Genomic DNA, 22,923 nt, shown 5'->3' on the forward strand with positions numbered 1-22,923 from the left:
TCTCTGTCTCCTTTGCTGGCTCATCATGGCCCCTAACTGTGGATATTCCCCTAAGGTTCTGCCTTGAGCATTCTTCTCTTCTCATTGTGTCTCACCCTTTCTCTTGGTGACCTGTTTAGTTCACATGGATTCAATCATTTCTATGTAGATGACTCCCAGACTGACATATCTAGTCCCAGTCTCTTCCACAAACTGCTGGATATTTCAAACTAGATCTTGGGGAAACACCTCAAACTCAAAATATCTAAAGCAGAAATCCCACCCCCCAGCCCACTCCTCTTCTAAGATTCCCTATTTCTGTTGAAGGCATCACCATCCTGCCAGTCTCTCAGAGTCATAATCTCAGCATTGTCCTGGACTCCTCCCTCTCCATCACCCCATATCTAATAAACTGTCAAGTTTTGCTGTTCCTAACTTCATGACGAGTCTAGTATCCAATCCCTTCTCTTCACTCACATCCACTACCATAATTCAGATGCTCTTTACCTCTATCATAGATTATTGGAACAGTCTCCTAGTTGGTTTCCTGCCTTAAGTCTCTCAGTACACCAGTCAGTCCTATATACTGCTGTAATCTTCCGTAAGCAAAGGTGACGTCATCTGCTCAGTCAACTCTAGCGATTTCCTGTTGAGTCTAAGATAAAATATAAACACCTCTGCATAGTTTTTAGCATCCTTCACAACCTGGCTTGGGCAGTGAGGTGGTGAGGTAGATAAAGTGCTGGGCCTAGAGTCAGAAAGACTCACCCTCCTAAATTCAAATCTGGCCTCAGACATTTACTAGCTGTGTGACCCTGGGCAAATCATTTCATCCTGTTTGCCTTAGTTTTTTCATCTATAAAAAATGAACTGGAGAATGAAATGGCAAATCACTCCAGTATCTTTGCCAAGAAAACCTGAAATGGGGTCACAAAGTTAGAAAGGACTGAAAAATGACTGAACAACAAAAATCAACAGTGAAAGACTTGGTAATTCTGATCAATACAATGATCCACCATAGTTCCAAAGGACTCCTGATAAAAAAATGCCATCCATGTAGAGAACCGATGGACTTAGTGCAAATTGAGGTGTGTTTATTTCCTATATCTTTTTTTTCCCCTTTTGGAATATGACTAATGCAGAAACATTCTTTTCATTACTTCAAATCCTTGCATTCTCAACGGGCAGCGGAAAGTATAGAGTGAGGAAAGAATTTGGAACTGAAAATAAAAATAAAATTTAAAAAATATGAGAGCCTTGCAGGTAGGAATTGTTTCAGCCTTTGTCATTGTGCCTAGCATAATGCCTGTTGGAGAGCAGTTGCTTAAATATTTTTCAATTGCCTAAAATCCAAAATCCTTTCTAGGAGTGTTGGTAACTTTTAGGTGGCACCATAGCAGATAGATTGTTGCACTTGGAGTCAGGTTCAAATTTGACCTCAAGCACTTAGTTGTGTGGCCCCAGGCAAGTCACTTAATCTCTTCTTGCCTGTTTCCCTATCAGTAAAATGGGGAATCAGGGTCATTGTGAAGCTCAAAGGAGTTAACATGTAAAATGCATTTTGCAAACCTTAAAGGGGGATATAAATGCTAGTCAGCATCCTTGTTATCTAGTAACTATTGCTGCCACTCTCCACTTGGTCTCCCAGTCTCAAGGTTCTTCTGTCTCCCATCCATCATCTACATGGGAACCAAAATAATTTTCCTTAAACGTTGGTCAGACCATATCGCTCCCCTCCTCAATAAACTCCAGTGTGTCCCTATTATCTCTTGCAGCAAATCTAAGCTACTCCATTTGGCTTTTAAAGCCTCTGTAGTGGGGCAGCTAGGTGGCGCAGTGGATAAAGCAAGGGCCCTAGATTCAGGAGGACCTGAGTTCAAATATGGCCTCAGACACTTGACACTTACTAGCTGTGTGACCCTGGGCAAGTCACTTAACCCTTATTGCCCTGCAAAGAAGAAAAGGAAGGAAGGAAAGAAAGAAAGAAAGAAAGAAAGAAAGGAAGGAAGGAAGGAAGGAAGGAAGGAAGGAAGGAAGGAAGGAAGGAAGGAAGGAAGGAAGGAAGGAAGGAAGGAAGAAAGAAAGAAAGAAAGAAAGAAAGAAAGAAAGAAAGAAAGAAAGAAAGAAAGAAAGAAAGAAAGCAGGCAGGCCTCTGCAGCCCTGGCCCCTTTCTACTTTTCCGGCCTTCTTACACATTAATCCCTTTCTCACACTTTACAACCTAACTTTTCTGTGTTCCTCGAAGACAAAAGTTCGTCTGCACTGATTGTCCCCCACGCCTGAAACATACTCTTTTTTCACTGTGCCCACTCCCTTCAATGCCTAATTCCCTTCAAGGCTCAGTTCGGATGTCCCCTTTATTGAGAAGTAGGCTGAACCAGGAGAACAGCAGACACAGGGACAGCAATATTGTAAAGATAATCAACGATGAAAGACTTTGTTACTCTGATCAACACAATGACTCTCCACAATTTCAAAGGGCTCGCAATGAAAATGTGTTATCCACTGCTACAGAGAGAACTAATGGATTCTAAGTGCAGACCGAAGCACATTGTTTTCCTTTTTCTTTTTGGAACATGGCCAATGTGGATATTTGTTTTACATAACTACCTATTTGTCATGGGTCTTGCCTTCTCAATGGGTGGGGAAGGGGTCAGGGGAGGGAAAGAGTCTAGAAAGGAAAATAAAATAAAACTGAATTTCAAAAAAACCCAATGTCGTCTTTATGTAATCTGGCTTTGTCCACAACTCCAAGCATGCCGCCATGCTGGGGACCTGTTTAAGGGACTTAGTGAGCTGGCTGTAGAGACATTCTTGGCAGAGAATGGTGGAAAGAGAGGCCAACTTTAGAGTGGCAGACATACATGGGCAGCTGGCTGCATCACGTCCCTGGACTTGCTTGAAATTTCTGAGCCCCCTGAGCGTGGACCTTCTGGGGGTGTGATGGTTTCTCTCAATTTGACCTGAGAGCTTATCTTATTATCAGCTGAAGAACTCATTCAGTCTTGTGTGTATATTCTAATCCATAGAATTTATCTGATTTCGGGGGCAGCTAGGTGGCGCAGTGGATAGAGCACTGGCCCTGGAGTCAGGAGTACCTGAGTTCAAATCTGGCCTCAGACACTTGACACTTACTAGCTGTGTGACCCTGGGCAAGTCGCTTAACCCCAATTGCCTCGCTAAAAAAAAAAAAAAAAAGACTTTATCTGATTTCTATTTGCTGTTTTGCTTGGATAAACTAATTTACTCATATTCGCTATTTGTGACTGTCTGATTCTGAACCTATTATCCCCTAGATTTCCAATATTTGAAGGAGGAAGATGGCTCTGATTCTAGGCTGATACCTCTCCAAAACTGAAGGCAGGAGGGCCTGTGAGAGATGCTCTGGGGGACTGTCCCCCCAACCCCTAGGAAGCATCGTGGCAGCACATGCATAGCATAGCCCTTGGGATTCCTCATCTTCTCAGAGATGGGTCTGAGCTCACATCATGTGTACTCAGGCAGCCCCCGTAGCTTCATATTTAGACAATCCATGTGGCCACATAGGTCACATTTCTGCGAACCCTTTCTTGATTCCCCCAGCTGTGAGTGCATCCCCTTCTCTCCAATTGTGCTGTATTTATTTTTCTATATATTGTATTTATTCATCCCCGTACGCATTATTTGCCTCCATTCCAATATAAGCCCCTTTAGGTCAAGGGCTATTTGGTATTTGCCTTTTAATTCCCAGAGCCTGTCCCAGCACCTACCTGGAAGTTACTAGTAGACGCTGTGTAAATAATTACTGACCCAAATCAAAGGAAGTGGAGAGAGTGGGGTCAGCTTTCTGGGCATGGGCACCCACTAAGGCGGGGGAAGACCTGGGAACATTGGAGGCTCTCAGTAAATACAGCTTTGTGACATGGAGGGTGGGGAGAAGAGGATGATGTAGAAGGACCAAAAAAGTGAGCCGGCATCCAGACCAGCTGTTGGGAAGGAGAGGAGAAGTGTGTGGGGGAGGGTATGGGGGGGGGGAAGAGTGCTGGATTTGGAACCAGAGCTTGGTTTTTAAATGCTGGTTCTGGTTCTGCCTGGTCTTACCTTGTTTGTTATTGTTGTTTGTCCTTCATTCTCAAAGAGGATCATGACACTGGGGTGATGTCATGACTTTCAGTGAATTGGATTTAATTGAGGGAGGGCTTTGCAAGGTCACCAACCTCACTCTCTCCTCCAGAGCCATCTGGGTCCAGTGGCAAGATATACATCAGAACGACTAGAGATGGCCCTGGATGTTGAGGAAATTGGGGTTAAGTGACTAGCCCAGGGTCACACAGCTAGTAATTGTCTGAGGTGAGATTTGAACTCAGGTCCTCCAGACTCTAGGATTGCTGCTCTATTCAATGCACCACCTAGCTGCCCACCTGGTCTTACTTCTATGACCTTGAATAAGTCACTTCTCTTCTGTGGGACTCAGTTTCCTCCTTTGCAGCAGCTTGACTAGATGATCTCTAAGGTCTCTCACAGCTTTAAGGACCCTAAGGGTCCTTAAAGGACCCTAAGGGTCCTTGATCAGTTTTAAAAATGTGAAGTTTTTTTTTTTTGTTTTGTTTTTTTTGCGGGGCAATGGGGGTTAAGTGACTTGCCCAGGGTCACACAGCTGGTAAGTGTCAAGTGTCTGAGGCCAGATTTGAATTCAAGTACTCCTGAATCCAGGGCCGGTGCTTTATCCACTGCGCCACCTAGCCGCCCCCAGAAATGTGAAGTATTGAGGGCAGCTAGGTGGCGCTGCAGTGGATAAAGCACTGCCCCTGGATTCAGGAGGACCTGAGTTCAAATCAGGTCTCTGTCTGCTTGACACTTACTAACTATGTTACCCTGGACAAAGAAAAAAAAAAGTGTGAAGTATTTGAGTCATTGGCTGAATGCAGATGATACCACGCAGAAGTACTTTGTGGCTAGCTGAAAGAAACAGAAAGAACTCTGGGTTGGTGTTTACTGGAGCCCTCGAATGGGCTTCCTTCATCAGTACCTTAAGGAGGCTGACCCTCACACTTAGCTGTACAAGGGGACAGCCAGGGGGAAGGGGAGAGACTACCCCAGCCTCCCTTGCCCCACCTGCCCCACTCACCATGACCAAGTGACAATCTTGGGAAGTTACAAAGCTCCTCAGTGGCAGTATGCCTGAGTGACATTGACTGGGGGCAGAGAGCTATAAAACCAAGGGGAACTTCGTGAGAACTCCATCAAGGGAGAAATGGAAGGAGCCTGAATTCCCCCACGTGTTCTCTCCATGTACACCTCACCACCACTGCATTTCTAAACCTGGCCGCACTCTCCCCATGGATCCTGTACATGTTTATGAAAGAGTGGGCCCCAGACTTTGAGGGGACTGTTCTCTGTACATGACGGGATTCTTGGTCATACAGGGGTCAGCCTGGCTGCCTCCGAACTCCCCTCAGATGGCTATCCAAGGATGCTCTCCTAAAGCCCTCACTAGTGCATTTCTTTTTCACTTTCGCTGCTAGATTGGGGGGCAGCTAGGTGGAGTAGTGAATAGAGCACTGGCTCACGAGTCAGGAGGACCTGAGTTCAAATCTTACCTCAGACACTTAGTAGCTGTGTGACCCTGGCCAAGTCACTTAACCCCAAACATCCAGTCCATCTCCAGTCATCCTCCCCCCCCCCCCCCCCCCCCCCCCCGCTCTCCTCTCACCCACTGGATCCAGATGGCTCTGCAGGCTGCTGACCTTGCACAGCCCTCCCTCACTTAACAACAACAACAATCTTGGGTCCATAAAGTAGCCAGACCATTAGCTTCTCCAATCACTTTTCCCTCCTAGCTGTGCCACTGTAATTCACTCACCTTCCCACCATGGGACTTCCATCAGCACCTGGGACCTTCTCACCTGCCACAATCCCTCCACCATGGTGGCATTCATTCTCAAAAGTGACTTCCAGGGGCAGCTAGGTGGCTCAGTGGATAAAACACCAGCCCTGGATTCAGGAGGACCTGAGTTCAAATCTGGCCTCAGACACTTGACACTTACTAGCTGTGTGACCCTGGGCAAGTCACTTAACCCTCATTGCCCCACCCCCAAACAAAACCCAAACCAAAAGTGACTTCCTTCCAGGGGCCTGCATTCTGGGGAGAGGCCCAGGGCAGGTGGGCTTGACTTTGCTCTGGGTGTGCTTCTAGCTCTCCAGACTCCCTCCCTCCCCAGCTCTCCTTTATGTTATCTTCCCCCCACTAGCATGTTAACTACTCCACGGCAAGGGACCAGCTTTCCTTTTGCTCACATTTATATTGGCAGTGCTTAGCACAGTGGCTGCCACATAGTAAATGCTCGGAAAATGCATGTTGCCTGTTTCCTGAAGTCTGTCTTCAGAGCCTAGTGAGCCCCAAGTTAAGCTAGTCTGTACCATCTCACTTAGTGACCTCATCAGCTTCCATGGCATCTCTCTCTGCAGATGAGTCCCAGGTCTGCACACCTGAATTCCTGAATTCCAGTCTCACGTCACCTCTAGATGTCTCCTGAGCCTCTCAAACTCAGAACTCATCATTTCCTCCCAGACGCTCCCTTTCCCCAGCTTCCCTGTTACTATTGAGGGCGCCTCCATTCTCCCTATCATCGAGGCTCGCAACCTCAGTGTCACCCTTTCCTCCTCATCCTCACCCCATGTCTCCCATCATTGCCAAAGCTAGTCCTCTCTACCTGTGTTTCCTTCTGTCTATTCACACAACTACCACCATGGATCAAGCCCTATCCTGAACTCTTGCAGTAGTCTCCTAATTTCTCTCCCTGCCTCAACTCTTGGCCCACTCCAGTCTATCCTCCATTCACCTACCAAGGTGATTTTTAGAAAACAGAAATTGGCCACATCACCCCCTACTCAGCCAACTCCAGCGCCTCCGTTTCATCTCCAGGATCAGTGTCCAAAGCTCTTCAGAATGTGGCCCTTTCCTTCCTTTTCATTTTCGTGTGGCTTGGAGGAGCAGGAAGGGACCTTGGTCAAGAAGGAACTTTTAGGAGCAGCTAGATGGCGCAGTGGATAGAGCACCAGCCCTGGAGTCAGGGGTACCTGAGTTGAATCCGGCCTCAGACACTTAACACTTACTAGCTGTGTGACCCTGGGCAAGTCACTTAACCCTAATTGCCTTACTTAAAAAAAAAAAAAGGAACTTTTAGAACCTAGTCAGGGGGGCAGCTAGGTGGCGCAGTGGATAACGCGCTGGCCCTGGATTCAGGAGGACCTGAGTTCAAATCCGGTCTCAGACACTTGACACTAGCTGTGTGACCCTGGGCAAGTCACTTAACCCTGATTGCCCCGCCCGAAAAACAAAACAAACCAAACCAAAAAAAAAAAAAAAAAACCTAGTCAGGTACTATCAGAAACAAGGACTCATCCCAGAGTGGGATTTGATATAGATCACAATATAGGAACAGAGCAAGTGGTATCCATTGAAGGAAGTACATCCAAACAGGGAAATGTTTGTGCTTTTGTTGCTGCATATCTTCAAAGTAAATGTCCTTTTGTAAAAGCTAATTGATGCTAATCAATTGAATGGAACTAGAGCAATATTCATTGGTACCTAAAAGAGTGTGGCGGAAGGAACTACTGGTGGGACCTTGAGCCAATGGCAGCAAAGATATCCCCAAACCTTTCAGGGTATCCCTAGAATCCAGAGGAGATGTAGCTGGCCTCACTCCAGGACAGTGTTACATATAGGGGCTCATTCAGGATGAATGGAGAGAAGAGGTGTCCCCGAGCCCTTCAGGATATCCGAAGAACACCCCCGGCTCAGAGTTTTTCACATACATGTATCTAATTATGTCCCACTAGAATGGGAATTCTTTGTTTTCTTTCTTCCTTCCTTCCTTCCTTCCTTCCTTCCTTCCTTCCTTCCTTCCTTCCTTCCTTCCTTCCTTCCTTCCTTCCTTCCTTCCTTCCTTCCTTCCTTCCTTCCTTCCTTTCTTTCTTTCTTTCTTTCTTTCTTTCTCTTTCTTTCTTTCTCTCTCTTTTCCTTCCTTCCTTCCTTCCTTCCTTCCTTCCTTCCTTCCTTCCTTCCTTCCGACTAACTGGAACATCCCCCCACCAAATGTTGTTCTGCCCCATCAAGTGTACATTTCATCTCAGAAATATCTACATTTGCACATATTATCTCAGGAATATCTAAATACTTTTGTAATGGTTGAACTTCCTCAAGGTGGCAGACTGAAATTTTCAGTTGGCAAGAAGAGCTAATAGAGGGGAAATTATATAACCTTATGATGATATGAAATGATTCTCCTTCCTCCTTAGAGGAGTGTCAGAGAGGAAAGGGAAGCCTTTGAGAAGGTCGTTTCTTCCAGAAATTGAATATTAGCCCAGACAGTCTCCTTCAAATTTCTAAAAGTTTATTTGGAAAGAATGAGACAAAAAGGGGAGAGGGGAGGGAGCCATGTATCAAGAATGGTGACACTTTTTCCAAAATGACAGTCCCATTCTTCCCCTTCCCTGTCACAACCACCCCCAAACCATGGCCAGCAAAACTGGTTTACCAACATCCAGCCGACCAGCAGTTGCTCTCAGAGGAAGCAATTCCTCAGACTGCTTAGCTCAACCGTCATCATCTTCCAAACACTCCCCCTCTCCAGTGAAGAGAGACACATGATGTAGGGATGGATCAGGACACTGCTCCTAGTAGCAAACCCGCACCCAGTTTAACCTCAGTGCAAAATCAGTAAGAAAGGAGCTTCTGTTTGGCAAGGAGTTACAGCTTCGCTTGGGCACTTTGGGGATGAGTTGGAAAGTAGCACAGCTGGGGCTGGAGGTGCACAGACATCGACCAGGCCCGCCTCCGGCTCCCTCAGCTACAAGAGCAGAGCAGACAGAGCAGAAGCGAAATCCTCCTCACTGGTGGCTGAGGAAGCTTGAAGCAAGGCAGCTTTGGGATTAGGAAAACCAGACGCGGTGTCTGGAGACAAGTCAACTGACTTCTCGGGTTGGAGTCTCTGGAATCATTTGGGTTTAGGGGGCTCAAACTGGGGCAGAGTGGGACGATGAATAGAATGGGATCTGGAACCACGGAACCAGGATTCGACTCTCACCTCTGTCTAATAAGGGGCTAGCATCCCTTCCAGCTCTCCATATAAGAACCTTGAATGTCTCCATTAAGACGGGATTGGATTTTCTGTTGATTGCAAGTGCCCCGTGTTTGAAGTTAACTCGGGATTTAGGCTTTCCAGTGGATGAGGGAGGCGGCCGATAATTCTACATCACCCAACACCTCAAATTTGCGGAATTATATATGGGGCAAGATCGGTTAGGAGCACCTGCTGGGAAAATGTGATATGAAAGCCCAAAGGGTAGAAAGAAATCATCTGAGGTCCAATTGTGATATTAGGGGCTTTCTGGCTAGAGAAGTCATTCCTGGACGATGGGGGTGGAGAGGGGAGCTGGAGAACAGTTGCGGGGGGGAGACGGGTGGCAGAGGAAAGAACCCAGAGTCAGCCAGATTGGGCAAGTGCTGCTTGGCCCTCCAAGCTGTACACCATCAGCCATCCTGTGGGGGCAGCCCTCTCAATCTGTCTTCCCCTTTGCTAGAATGCACCTGGTATATAAAGTGAGGATTATCTATAGAGGATGGGGCTGAGGGAGGCCCACTCCTCCCGCACTCACATCTCTACACACACAAGTCAAGCACTCGTGTCACATACACACTGTTCCCCCCCCCCCCCAGTAATTGCTGGAGTCTATGCCACATAAACACCTGAGAAGTAATCTTACACACATGTACATGCAGCCACATGTAGGAGGGACCGAAGGGGCTGGGTCTATGGCCAGGTCAGGAGCTAATTTTAGGGCTTAGGGGAACACAGACATCAGGACCATCACGTGGCTTCTTAGGTCCCCCTTTCCCAGAAAAGCAATCACTTAAAAAATCAAAAGGAACAGAATGCACTGAGGTCTTCCTGGGCTACTCAGACAGAGGAAGCTGCCTGGATGGTCCACCAGGTAGAGCCGCTTCCTTACGACACTTTGACCTTGACCTTCCTGTGGGCACCCTGCCCCTCACCACCCCTGGAGGGGGCCTTCCTCTCAAGAAGCTGATCCTCAGGCTGGCGGGCGATCAGCAGGCGGCAGGTGAGCAAGATCCCAAAGACCAGGGCGTGGGCATATCGCTTCAGGGGGTCGCCGACCAGCTGGTGGAAGAAGAGGACAACCAGCACCAACAAGAGGAGGAAGAAATTGGCGACATCTTTGGGACGGCCAGGGACCACGGTCATGATGATGCCACAGATCACTTCCAGGGTCCCGATGCTCTTTCGCAGGGCAATGGAAGTCACACCCATTTTCTTCAGCAGCGGCAAGGCCCGGACATAACTCTTGTAGGCACGTTTCTGGAATGGGAATATCAGAAGGCAGCCATTGGCTCAAACCTGGACTATGACACGGGGATGGAAAAGACTGTCCTCCAAACTCCTTCATACCCATCACTCCCCTTCTGCCCTCCAAACAAAAGCACTTGAACTGAAATCAAACTGGCTAGAAGGTTAGCCTTGGAGTCAGGAATCCTTGGGAATCCCTGGTGTCAGTCCTGCCTTTGACACACATGAAGTGAAGGTGGCACTCAGTGCCCCAGACAGGTCCCTCAAATTATAAATTGCCAACCAACTTCCAAATTTTGCAGCAATGAAGGGAATTCCCATTGCAGGAGTCTCTTTTGCTGATGAAATCATAGGTCTGGTATATATGCTGAGAATGGCTTTGTGTGCATGAGCATGTATGTGAATGTGTGTGTGTGCGCGCGCACGTGCGTGCATGCTGGCTAAGGAGAGTCTGGTCTTATGGTCCCAGATACCTGATTACCATTCATTAAATTGATAAATTTTCAGGGAGGCAGCAAGTTAGTCCAAGGTCCTGAATTCAGATCCTGATTCTTGCCACTTAACAATCTGTGGGACCTTGGGCAAGTGATTTCACATCTCTGGGCCTCAGTTTCTTCAACCACAAAACAAGGGGGTTCCATCTTGACCCCTAAAAGATCTGCTTAATCTGCAAAATGTGTTAGCCACACCCATATTCTCCAAGGCCTGCCAAATTCACATTCCATTGGGATTCCTCACAACACTGATTCTCCTGAAAATTAAAATAAAACAATCAAGGGGCTGTGGTCTGTAATAATAATCATTATCATTTGCAATCCCATGATGTGGAACTTGTTATAATTCAGACAAGGACTTTGTGGAAACTTCCCTTTGTAGTATATCTGGTTTGTAGTATATAGTATTTGCTAAACAAATGGTGTAAATGAGATTGCCTGGGAAATGTTTAAATTGCTCAAGAGAATAAGCTTTCCAAGCATCTACAAACTTGTTATTGTTGTTGTTGTTTATAGCTAGCATTTCTATAGTGCTTTAAGGGTTACAAAGCATTCTGTATCTTATTTCATTCAATCCTTTATAAATTTAGTTATCCCCAAAAAATGCCAACTGTAAATCATGCCCATATTATTTTAAGTAAATGCCTAAACACCTCTTTTTATAGGCAACATGTTGGTTAGCCCATTTCTAGTTAGCATTTATATTTGAAAATAGTAAACTTGGGTGCTTTTCCCATTAATCAGTCATTTTAATTTTTCATTCTTCCGGACTGTCCTGGTCCCCAGTGAGGTTGTCTAATGAAAGGCTCCCTTCCAGCTCTGATATTCTGGGTGCCTCAGTGGGGCTCTCTAGAGTGCTCTGAGGGTCCTGCCTGTGAAATCTGGCGAAGGGGGGATCCTATCTAGGTTTCCAACAATAACAACAACATTTTTCCTCTTTCTGGTGATTGATAGTTTTCAAAGCACTTTCCCATCCCCTCTCTAAGTTCATTCATACAGGGAGGTAGAAAGGAGGAAACTGAGACACAGAAGTGACCTAGGCACACAGCTAGTAGGCTGCAGTGCTAGATATAAAACCAAGGGCTCTCCTTAGGGATCGGGAAAGGAAGGAGATTGTTTGACATACAACATCCAAGATTTGGGGAAGGCAGATTTCAAAGGGTTCGGAGGAAAGATAGGTGGGATCCCAGGGCCCAAAGTGCTTCGGGGGGCAGTCAGCCCTGGAAGGGGCCCTGATATTTCCCATGCCCATTGCCCAGCCAGCTGGGTGAGTGTGCCACTAGCTAGTTATATAACTGTGGTCAAGTCTTTTGATCTCTCTGGCCCTTGGCTATATCTGCAGAGTGGGGGTGATAATATCTGTATTTCCTACTTCATAGGTTGTGATGAGGCAGGTGCCTTGTACATCTTCAACCACAGGCCTGTAGAAATCACTCATACTGAATGAGTTGCTGTGCTTATTGTAATTTCACTGGTCTAAAGATTGGGATTCCCTGTGATTTTACCTAGTTCTTCGCCTGCCAGGCAGGGTCTTGAACCCCAAATACCACTAGAACTGGCCGTGAGCCTGATCCCTACCCCAATCTCTGCCCCACTACCCAAGGGTTGCTTGGCCCCTATAAGAGAGGCAGACCTCAGACCAAACCCTGGAACAGGACAGGCTCAGGTGTTATTTAATTTTATTGAGAACCACCCACAAAAATTCAAAAATGTTATTGAATGCCCTAAAAATTCATTAGTGTCATTCATTTGCAGAGACTTTTGGGGTATCCCCAAAGGATGCAGGTGCAGTAGTCTCCCCAAAAGCCACCCCCCACACCTATGTGGAGACATTCTTCTCAGCCCTGGTGCCCGCAGTGACACCCCCCACCCAGAGCCAGAAGCAGGGCAGGGCAGGGCAGCAGCCAGCCAGGGCTTTGCTAAGGCACCAATATTGGGGGTGGGGTGCACTTCCTACTTCTGGGAGTCCAGAGCTAGTTATCCCTTCCCCATTGGCCCCAGGAGAGGGGAAGGGAGTGGGGGCTGTGAGCTGGAGGAAGATGGAGGGGGGATGATCCGTACCCACACCACAGTTGGCAGTCTTTTCCGTCTAAGCTGCTGGCCCCCAACTGTTTTTGTCCCAGGTGAAAAAAATCTCTAGTTCAGTCTCTGCTTCTTTTTTTTTCTCCCTTTCTCCAGCTCTTAGCTTAAGCTGCACCCCCCCACCCCCACCCCCCTTGGGAGGTGGGGCTCTGGGTGTAGCAGTCAATCCAGGGCTGTGATATGCAGGGTAGGATCAGCTGGAACGGGATTGGAAGGGGGCTAATTGGCAGGTGCTGTGAGAAAGAGACAGAAAATACTAGAAACTTCCACCGGCATTTGCTGGTGCACTGAGCACTCCTTGCAGGTCCTCATCACTGCTCATCATTCCTTTCCAGGAAGAGCAAGCCGACCTCCAGGGTGGGGGCTGAGGGGTGAGAGGCACTGGCCAGCCAGCCCCCTTTGCTCATTCCAGACACACGGGGTGGGCAAAACCTGAAAAAGACGTGGCCTTGCGCCCTCCCCCCCGGGCAAAGAAAGTGGGTGCCTGGCTGTCAGAGCAGAGACACTAGAAAGAAGCAGGCTGTGCACATGAGCCCCAGCATCCAGCCCCAGCGGGCGGAGTGGGCTCTCCGCCAGGCCCGGCCGGCCCCCGAGCCACTGACCCCATTTGCTCCGGGGACCGGCGCCTGGCCCCTTCCTAACCCCGAAGTAGCAAAGCTCCCACTGCCGGCTCCTTCCCCCGGCTCCGGCTCCATCTCGCAAGAGCCAGCCTCTCCCCATTGGCTCCCCAGGCTCTCCGGGTTCGGAGCAAGGGGATCTGGGGGCCCGGCCGGACCCGAGCCGAGCCAAGCACTTCCCAAGTCCCAGCACCCCAGCCTGGCTGTGCAGAGGAGCGGGGTCTGGTGGCCCCTCCTCCCTGCAGCATCCAAGCCCTCCCGAGGAGCTCCCAGCCGAAAGCTCCCTCGCACGGCTCTTCCTGCTGCAAAGTTGTTGGGGAGAAGGGGAGAAGGTGACATTTGAGGGATGAGGATGCTAAGACTGGGAGAAGCCAGTACCCCCCAGCACCCCCACGCCAAGCAGCATGCCCCTCGTTAGCTCCGATGCCCGGCTTTACCATCTCGCTGTAGGCATCCTTGCTGAGCCTGGGGGTCAGCTTGATGGTCCCCATGAAGACAAAGAAGAGTCCCAGCGCCACGGAGAGCGCCACGATGGTGACTGTCCTGGGGGAGGCCATTTAGGACAGGAGGGCCAGATGCTCCTGGATCCTTTCTCTTTGGGCTCCCGGTCTGGCCGGGAGCCAGGCAGTAGCCACCGAAGGGGTGGAGGCAGACGATAGGAGCAGCAGCAGCCTCAGCAGCAGCAGCAGCGGCAGCAGCAGTCGGCTAGTCTGGGAGGATGACAAAGAGAGGAGGGAGCCAGGGAGAAACACGGGAGCTGGAGATTCCACTACCTCGGGTGCTGGGTCCTAATGCCCCTCCCACCGTGGGAGCCCAGGGTCTGGACTATTTTCTCTAAGGACATTCGGTGGCAGCACGACCAAGGGGAGCACGGATGGGGGAGAGCTGCCGAGCGCACCTAAGGCCGTGGCGGAGATCGCTGGCTCTGCCATTTCCAAGGGATTCACTTCAGAGATCAGCTCCCGCCTCCCTCCCGCCCTCCAAGCTCAGGGGTCTTCACTCTCACTACCTCACGCCCCGGGCAAGCTCCTTTTCGACCAATGTTGATACTTAGGTCTGTGGGACCTCCAGGAACTGCCCCTAGTTTGGGCCTCTGGGGACAAGCAGAAATAAGGCCTCACTCCCGGGAGCATCCCGGGTTTTCCAATATTTGGAGCCGGCTGTCACCTGCCCCCTTCTTTCCCCCCCCCGTCCCCCCCCCAAACACACACCTTCTTTACTGCAAGCTTAACCTTCTCTGTCCCTTCGAGCCATCATCATCGGGGTTCATGATGCAGGTTTCCCTCCTCTGGATGAGGGCCCGGTAGACTCCAGCCACCAGACTCCCATGATCCAACTGGCTTTGGGGGGCTTCCAAGGCACCCTGTTGACTCACGTTGAACTTAGAGTCTGCTAACCCCCCACACCCAGGCTTTTTTCAGACGAACTGCTGTCTAGCTTGTCCCCATTCTACCTTTCCTCTGGTGTCTGACTTCTATTCTTTGTCTTTTCTTTCATTTCTCCTTTATCTCTCCTTTATTTCTTTTTCCTCTACCCATACATTAGGCCTGACAAATATTGCTTTAGCTTAATGGTGACACTAGGGGCTAAAGAGATCACTGACTTCTGCCAGACAAAGCTTTATTCCTTGTTATTTTCCAGTTCAAAATCCTTCTGGGCCTTCTCATTATCTGTAGGATAAAGTCCAAACCCTTTAGCCTAGAATTCCAGGCTCTCCATAATCTGGCATCATCTGGTTTACTAATCTCATTTCCCTTCACTCCTGAGAATCCTCTGCTGTAGCTAGACAGTTTACCCACAGTTCCCCCTCCTTGCGCTGTGTGCTTTCCAGCTTCCTTGTGTTTGATCACCATGTGCCCACATCCAGTAATACCTTACCCATCTTTCCAGGCTCAACTCAAATGACACCTTTCTAAACTAGTACAATCACCTGAGCTGAAGTAATTTCTTTTTTTCGCCGTCTTTTATTGGCGCTCTGTTTCTACTACTCATAGAACAAACATACTGCCTCATCTTGTGGCTATTTGCATTTTCTCTTCTCTCTCCTCCTAAAGTCTAAATTGCTCGAGAACAGGAGCTTCTCCTTGTCTTATCTCCTTTTTTCCTTCTTATCACTACTCTAGTACCTCGTATAGCTCCTCCCAAAAAGGGTTTTGTAGAACTAAGAAAGGGTAAAATGCAATCAGTTCTGAAAAAGTTAAACATTCCATCCTGTCTGTCATTTACACTTGGCACATAGTAAGCACTTGGTAAGATGTTCTATCAGGTGGTACAGCAGAGAGTGCTGGGCCTGAAGTCAGGAAGACTCTGGGAAAGTCACTTAACCCTGTTTGCCTCAGTTTCCACTTCTGTAAAATGAACTGGAGAAGGAAATGTCGAACTACTCAAGTATCTCTGCCAAGAAAATACCAAATGGGTTCATAAGGTGTCGGACACAACTGAAATAACATCTATCTATCTATCTATCTATCTATCTATCTATCTATCTATCTATCTATCTATCTAGCTAGCTAGCTAGCTAGCTAGCTATCTAGCTATCTAGCTATCTAGCTATCTGTCTATCTAGCTATCATCTATCATCATCAACGAGTTCATTTTGAACAGGGTTAGCCAAGCAGTGATGATTTTTTTTTTACTATAAGTAGTTCAGTAAACTATATACCAAGTGATAGAAGAATTTGTATCTGTATCATCTGAAGCAAAACCTTTCATGACTGAAATCAAGAATGCTTGAAGTAGCCAAATGGTGCATTTGTCAAATCCTTCAGTGGCTACAAAGATGAGGGAGGTGGTCTCCACCATCCAAGAGCTCACTGTCTAGTAACAAGGAGCCCACAGAGTTTTTCCTGTGTAATCACAGGAAAAGAAAGAACAGAATAGTCAAAGCCAGGGCTGAATGCTCCTTCCTCCTCAGACTAAGGAGATGCCTTAACAGCCAGTGAGCTGAGTCGTAAATCTCAGGAATGCTTTTCCAGTTCTTGCCCTAAAGGAGATCACATGAGTGAGTGGGAGTGATGCTCAGTTCGTGTCTATGCCCTGCTTCCCAGAGACAATAGATCCCTTTCCTAAGGTACCAGTGGTCTGCAAGCAGAGACCTAGCTACAGGCTCTTTCTTCAAGTTCTAGAAATATTGTTTGTCAAGTGAGATAATATTTATAAAGCTGGCACTTAGTAGGTGCTTGCTATTGACATTCTTCATGACCTCATGCACCATAGCATGCCAGTACTGTTGGTGAGGTTTTCTTAGCAAAGATACTGGAGTGGTTTGCCATTTCCTTCTCCAGTGGATTAAGGCAGAGGTTAAGTGATGTGCCCAGGATGACACAGCTAGTATGCATCTGAGGTCAGATTTGAACTTAGGTCTTCCTGACTCCAGGCTCAGTACTCTCCACTGAGCCATCTAGCTGCCCAGTGAGTGCTTGTTGCTGTTCAGTTGTTTCAGTTATGTCCAATTCTTCATGATTCCATCTGGGGTTTTCTTGGCAAAGATACTACTGGAACGGTTTGCCATTTCCTTCTCCAGTTCATTTTACATATGAGGAAACTGAGGCAAAGTTCAGTGACTTACCCTGGGTCACACATTTAGTAATGCCTGAGCTGGATTTGAACTCTGGTCTTCCTGACTCTAGGCATGATCTACTGTGCCATCTCGATGCACCAGTGAGTGCTCAATAAACACTTATTCCATATTGCTTATCCACAGCCATGCAACCCCTAGGTGGCATCTATTAGCATCCCAACCAGGAGGTTCCCTGGACAGGAACCTCAGTCACTTTTCAACTCATTGTATTCCTGTAAATAGTATTTGGACCCCCCCCAGTTATCTGGGTGCCAGGGTGAGTGCAAACTAAGGCACTTAGCCCACTTCCTCTCCTGACTGGCCTCAAGCAGCTGACCGTGCTTTGCCTCCATATGCCAGCCAGCGAGGCTATGTTGCTATCTGCCTAGCCCAATTCGGGTACTCTGCTCCATCATCTTCTTCTTCTGGACACAGGATTCAATTCATTCATACTCTGACTTCTGGACCATCTTTCTGCCTCCCCAGACCTAAACTGTGTTCCCCCGGCTCCCCCTGCACTCCTCTGTATGTGTTACCTTGATTAGAATGTAAGCACCTCAAGCACCGGACTCTTATGCCTAGTGCTCGGCACATAGTCACTGTTTAATAAACGGCTTTTTGTTCATTTATTCACCGCTCCCTTGGACAGCAGTGAAGCGTGACTTCCCCCTGAAAGAAGTGATCAGGTCAATTCCAGTGGGACACACGGCTCGCTGAAACAAGAAGCCAGACGTAGTGGGAAAGAGGCAACGTTGGAATCCTAGTCCCTGCTGCTGGGGCTCTGTGGCCCTGGGCAAGGGTCCTCATCCTCTACTTTTTTTCCTCCCGGGGAAAATGAGGTGCTGGATCTCCATGACGAGGTCCCTTCTATTTCAAATTGTTCGGGGCTAGATGAGTCTGGATGCAGGGATCAGGGAGGACCGGGTTGGGCCGGCCTGGATCGCCCCGGGACAGCTGCGGGCATAGCGCGGGAGGAGCCGGGCGCGCAGAAGGGATGCTCCAAAGCCCCGCCCCCTCAAGCCTCTGCCTCTTGCTCTGATTGGCGGCTCAGGGTCCCACCCACGCCGGGCCGCCAGGCTCCGTCCGGGATGAGAGTTTGGGAGCCAGTTCTGCCCGGAAGTACCAGGTTCCCGAGTGCCCCGGGCTCTGAGCCGAGGGCAGAGATCCCAGGCCACTTCAGGGCTGGCCACTGGCCAGGGGCTGGGCGAGCTAGGAAGAGGCCTCCAGGATGCCCGCCAGCCTGTCCCCCTTCCCCGGGACTCCTCCACCCTCTCCCCCGCCTCCCTGCCGCCTGGGGTCCTCCCCCCTCCCCTCCCCGTCCCCTTCCCCCCTACCCCACCCTCCTGCCGTGGTGGCTGCAGTGGCAGCTGCGGCAAGTCCAGGAGCCACGTGGGTCAGCGAGGGCCGCCAGCTGGATGGGGGGCAGGTGGGGGTGGAGATCGAGGCTGCTGCGGCAGGTGGTGGGCCTGCCCGGGTGGGGTTGGGGGTTGGTAGGGCAGGGGACGGGAGGGGAGGGGAGGGAAGGACAGGGAAGAGATGGGATGGAGAGGGAAGGAAGGAGAGGAAAAGAATGGATGGAGAGGGAAGGAAAGAAGAAAGGAAGAGAAAGAATTGAAAGAGGTGGAGAGAAGGCCAGGAAAAGGCCAGGAAGGGAAAATGGAAGGGAGGAGAAGGGAAGAAAGGTGAAGGGAAGGGAGGGAAGGAAAGGAGAAGGAGGGAAGGGAGGAAACACACATTTGTTATGTGCACGACGCTGTGCTAAGCACTAGAGATACACAGAACGGCGCAAAACAAAACCCAAAGCCCACAGCCCTTGCTCTTAGGGAGCCGGAAAGAAGGGAGGGAGGAAGGAAGGGAGGGAGAGAGGGAGGAAGCGAGGGAGGGAGGAAGGAAGGAAGGAAGGAAGGAAGGAAGGAAGGAAGGAAGGAAGGAAGGAAGGAAGGAAGGAAGGAAGGAAGGAAGGAAGGAAGGAAGGAAGGAAGGAATCTTGCTATCTTGCCTGTCCCTGCCACTCCAGCTCATATGTGTTTGCATTTGATTTGAGGGACATCAGACAAAAATGGGACCCACATCCATCCCTACTATTGGAAAAACAATAAAAACCTTAAGCCTGAATGAGTTGTCCTGTCATACTCACATACAGTAGAGAACCAATTATTGGCATATACAAAATATAAGATCTTTTTAAAGTTAGTCCTTTAAGTTCATCAACTACTAATTCTTTTGCTTAAAAAAAAAAAAAGATCCAGGAGAGGTCCCAGGAGTGAACTCCTAATACTAAAAGAGCTCCAAATTCTTTTCCTCCCTCTAGCCCTTTTTTCCCTACTCATCTGAGAAGGCTAGCAATTATACATGTAACCCATTATACATGTGAAGTCATGCAAAACATTTCCAAATTAGCTATGTTGCAAAAAAGCAAGAGAATAAAGTGAAAAATTATTCTTCAATTTGCACTCAGACTCTTTTTAAAAAAAATTATTTTTTCAATCAGCAAAAATCTGCCATTTATCTTTCTTCCTCCCTAATTGAGAATGAAAGAAAAACAAAACCCCTGTTACAAACATGTGTAGTGAAGCAAAAATGAATTTCTGCATTGGCCATGTCAAAAAGAAAAAAATGTGTATGGGACATATTCAAGTGTCATGCCGTACTCTGAATTTCCCTTCTAGCAGGAAGGTGTCCTCTGGCATTGGAATTAGCCTTTATGCTAATCAGAATTCCTCAATTCATATGCCCAAAAGGCTATAAAACTGCATACTCAGTGATCCAGCAATACCACTACTAGGTCTGTATCTCAAAGACGTCCAAAAAAAGGGAAAAGGACCTATTTGTACAAAAATATTTATAGCAGCTCTTTTTGTGTTGGCTAAGAATTGGAAATCAAAGGGAGGCCCATCAGTTGGGAAATGGCTAAACAAGTTGTGATATATGATTATAATGGAATATTATTGTGCTGTAAGTAGGATGATTTCAGAAAAAACCTGGAGAGACTTACATGAACTGATGCAAAGTGAAGTGAATAGAACCAGGAGAATGTTGTACACAGTAACAACAATATTGTTTGATGAAGAGCTGTGAATGACTTAGCTATTCCCAGCAATACAATGATCCAAGACAATCCCAAAGGACTAATAATGAAGCATACTATCTGCCTCCAGAGAAAGAACTGGTATTGATTGAATATAGCCTGAAGCATGCTATTTTTCACTCTTTCACTTTTTTCTTTTATTCGAGTCTTCTTGTACAGAATGACTATTATGGAAATGCTTTACATAATTGCACATGTATAATCTGATTGCTAACTGTCTGGGGGGGGGAATGAGACAGAGGGAGGTATAGAATTTGGAAATCAAAAGTTTAAATTAAAAGTTTAAATTAAAATTAAAGTTGGCACAGTGGATAAAGCACTGGCCCTGGATTCAGGAGGACCTGAGTTCAAATCCTGCCTCAGACACTTGACACTTACTAGCTGTGTGACCTTGGGCAAGACACTTAACCCTCATTGCCCTGAAAGAAAAAAAAAATTAATTGATGGGTGGGGAAAGAATTCCCAAGTTCTTCACAGTCAGAAGCAGTCGGGTTGAGCCTCTCCAAACTCTTCAGGCTACCTGAGACCCAAGGCTGAAGAGCTGGACTTTGAATGGATGGATGGATGGATGCAGGGCAAACCTGGGAGCTGGGGTTGTTGCTCACCTCATTCTTCCCTGCTCCCTCCAGATCTTGGCAAACTTCTCAGCCTCTAAAGGGAAGCTATTTGAACAAAAATGGGTTTAATGCATATATCTGGTTTGAATGAAAACAGCAGAAACAAAGTACGATCCCTGAAAGTGCTCAGGACCTCAGAGGAGTGAATGTCACTGTCCTTCCTTACAACAACCTGTTGGCAAAAGAAAGGGCACTTGCCATTTCTATGACACTTTTGGATGTGCCTCGAATACCATCATTGGTGTAAGCACTATCCGACCTTCTCAGTGCTTCGAATGAACACCTGCCTAGCATTTTGCAAACATGTTTCGATCCAGTCCAAGTGGGTACATAAAAAGGACACGTTTTTATCTTTGTAAAATAGAACAGGATGGTTGCATCTCGTGCTCCAAAAACCACTGGTGGGCCCTGCTTCCAGTCCAAGTTCCACAGCCATCACTGAGTGCAGCAATAACAGTACCAACTGTTGACCAACTGCTACCATCAAATAGATAAGCTCTCGAACACTCCCAAAGCCCCAATTCTACTTCTCACTCAGCCTCTGACAGCTATCGTCCTTGGAGGTAACCCCCTGTGCATATGTGACTTGGCAACTACTTCTCCAGGCACTGTAGCCCTTGCTTCTTCGATGGCCATAGCTACTGAAGACTCCGAAAATTCCCACCACCCAAGTCCTAAGTTCTGTCAAATAGCTCTACACCACAAAGGGATATGATTATCACTAGAAGTGATACTACCTTCCCATCTAACTTGAACAAGCTAGGTGACCTATCAAGTAGACAGAATACTATCTTGGAGTCAAGAAGATGGGAGTTCAAATTCTGCTCCAGGCACTTAGTGTGTCATCCTGGGCAAGTCACTTAAATTCTCTCAGCTTCACTTACCTCATCTGTAAACGAGAATAATAAGAGCACCTATCAAATGAAATGACACATCCTTTGCAAACTTTAAAGGCTTTGTATAGATGCTAGCTATTATTATTCTTTTTACTTAGATTTGTCGGGACATCTAGGTGGCACAGGGGCATGCTGACCTTGGAGTCAGGGAGACCTCAGTTCAAATCCTGACTCAGACAATGACCGCTAGGCAATTACTCTGTTTCCTTCTCTGTAAAAACCCCAGAGGGCTGCTGTGAGAATCAGCACAGATAATGAAGGCATGTAGAGTGCTTTGCAAACCTTTTAAGGCCCTTATAAATGCTAGCTATTATTATTACTTGTAGCAATCCCTTGAACAAGTTATATAGTGAGAAAAAAATCATAAAGACAAACAAGTTTGAAAGATTCTGATTAAAAGACTTGGAAGGATTCTAATCCATGCCATGACTAACTATGCCTCCCAAACCGTCTGGTACCCACCTCTTGCTAGAGAGGGGTTTTCAGACCTGACTAATGTAGAAATTGATTTTGCTCATTTATGCACATTTGTTACAAAGATTTTGGTTTTCTTTTCTTTTTTTGGCCAATGACGGTGGAGGTAGGAGAGAGAAAGAGACTTTTTTTGTTCACTAAAAAAACTTTAATGTTATACTAAATTTAATAAATAAGATGCATCAAAGTAAAGAGAGAAGCACAGACAAGTAGGAAATCATGTGTAGAATTTGTTATATACTTTTTGTTTGGTTGTTTGTTTTGGTTTTGGTTTTGGTTAATTTGGTGGGGCAATGAGGGTTAAGTGACTTGTCCAGGATCACACAGCTAGTAAGTGTCAAGTGTCTGAGGCTGGATTTGAACTCAGGTCCTGCTGAATCCAGGGCAGGTGCTTTATCCACTGAGCCACCTAGCTTCCCCCTATATACTTTTTTTTTTTTTAAAAAGAAGCAGTACAAATGTACAGTTTCATATAGAATCTTCTTTTTGGGCTGTGTTGTGTGTGTATGGAAATGCTTTTGGTAGGGAAGGGGGGTAAGTTCATAATTTAAAAATCATTTAAAAAAATGTGAGTCCCTGGAGGGCAAGTGTTATCTTACTTTTCTACTTCTATCCCCACTGCTTGGCATGGAGTAGGCTCTTAAGAAATACCTTTTCATTCATTCAAATACCATTGTGTGACTCAGTCAGAAAGCAGTGTAAAGACCCAAGATGCTTGGCTGTCCCAACACATCCTACCTAATGGTACAGAAGTTCCCCCATCCTTCT

At 47.4% G+C, this 22,923-nt stretch overlaps 1 protein-coding gene across 1 annotated transcript; it reads right to left on the reverse strand.

The window, feature by feature from the left end:
- Window positions 1–8,362: 8,362 nt before the first annotated feature.
- Window positions 8,363–14,860, reverse strand: TMEM35A (transmembrane protein 35A). Its single transcript, XM_043974153.1, has 3 exons — window positions 14,733–14,860; window positions 13,959–14,231; window positions 8,363–10,340 (listed from the first exon to the last, which is right to left on the reverse strand). The coding sequence occupies exons 2-3, from the start codon at window positions 14,076–14,078 to the stop codon at window positions 9,969–9,971; spliced, it is 492 nt and encodes a 163-aa protein (XP_043830088.1). The 5' UTR covers window positions 14,079–14,231; window positions 14,733–14,860; the 3' UTR covers window positions 8,363–9,968.
- Between the last annotated feature and the right edge of the window lie 8,063 nt (window positions 14,861–22,923).

This window comes from Dromiciops gliroides, chromosome X (assembly GCF_019393635.1).
Source record: "Dromiciops gliroides isolate mDroGli1 chromosome X, mDroGli1.pri, whole genome shotgun sequence".
NCBI lineage: Eukaryota > Metazoa > Chordata > Mammalia > Microbiotheria > Microbiotheriidae > Dromiciops > Dromiciops gliroides.

Bases quoted from the DNA above. Each gene is read 5' to 3' on its own strand.
- TMEM35A (XM_043974153.1), bottom strand. From the start codon at position 14,078: ATGGCCTCCCCCAGGACAGTCACCATCGTGGCGCTCTCCGTGGCGCTG. The intron at 10,341-13,958 runs GTAAAGCCGGGC...TTCCCATTCCAG, and splicing joins AGGATGCCTACAGCGAGATG to AAACGTGCCTACAAGAGTTA.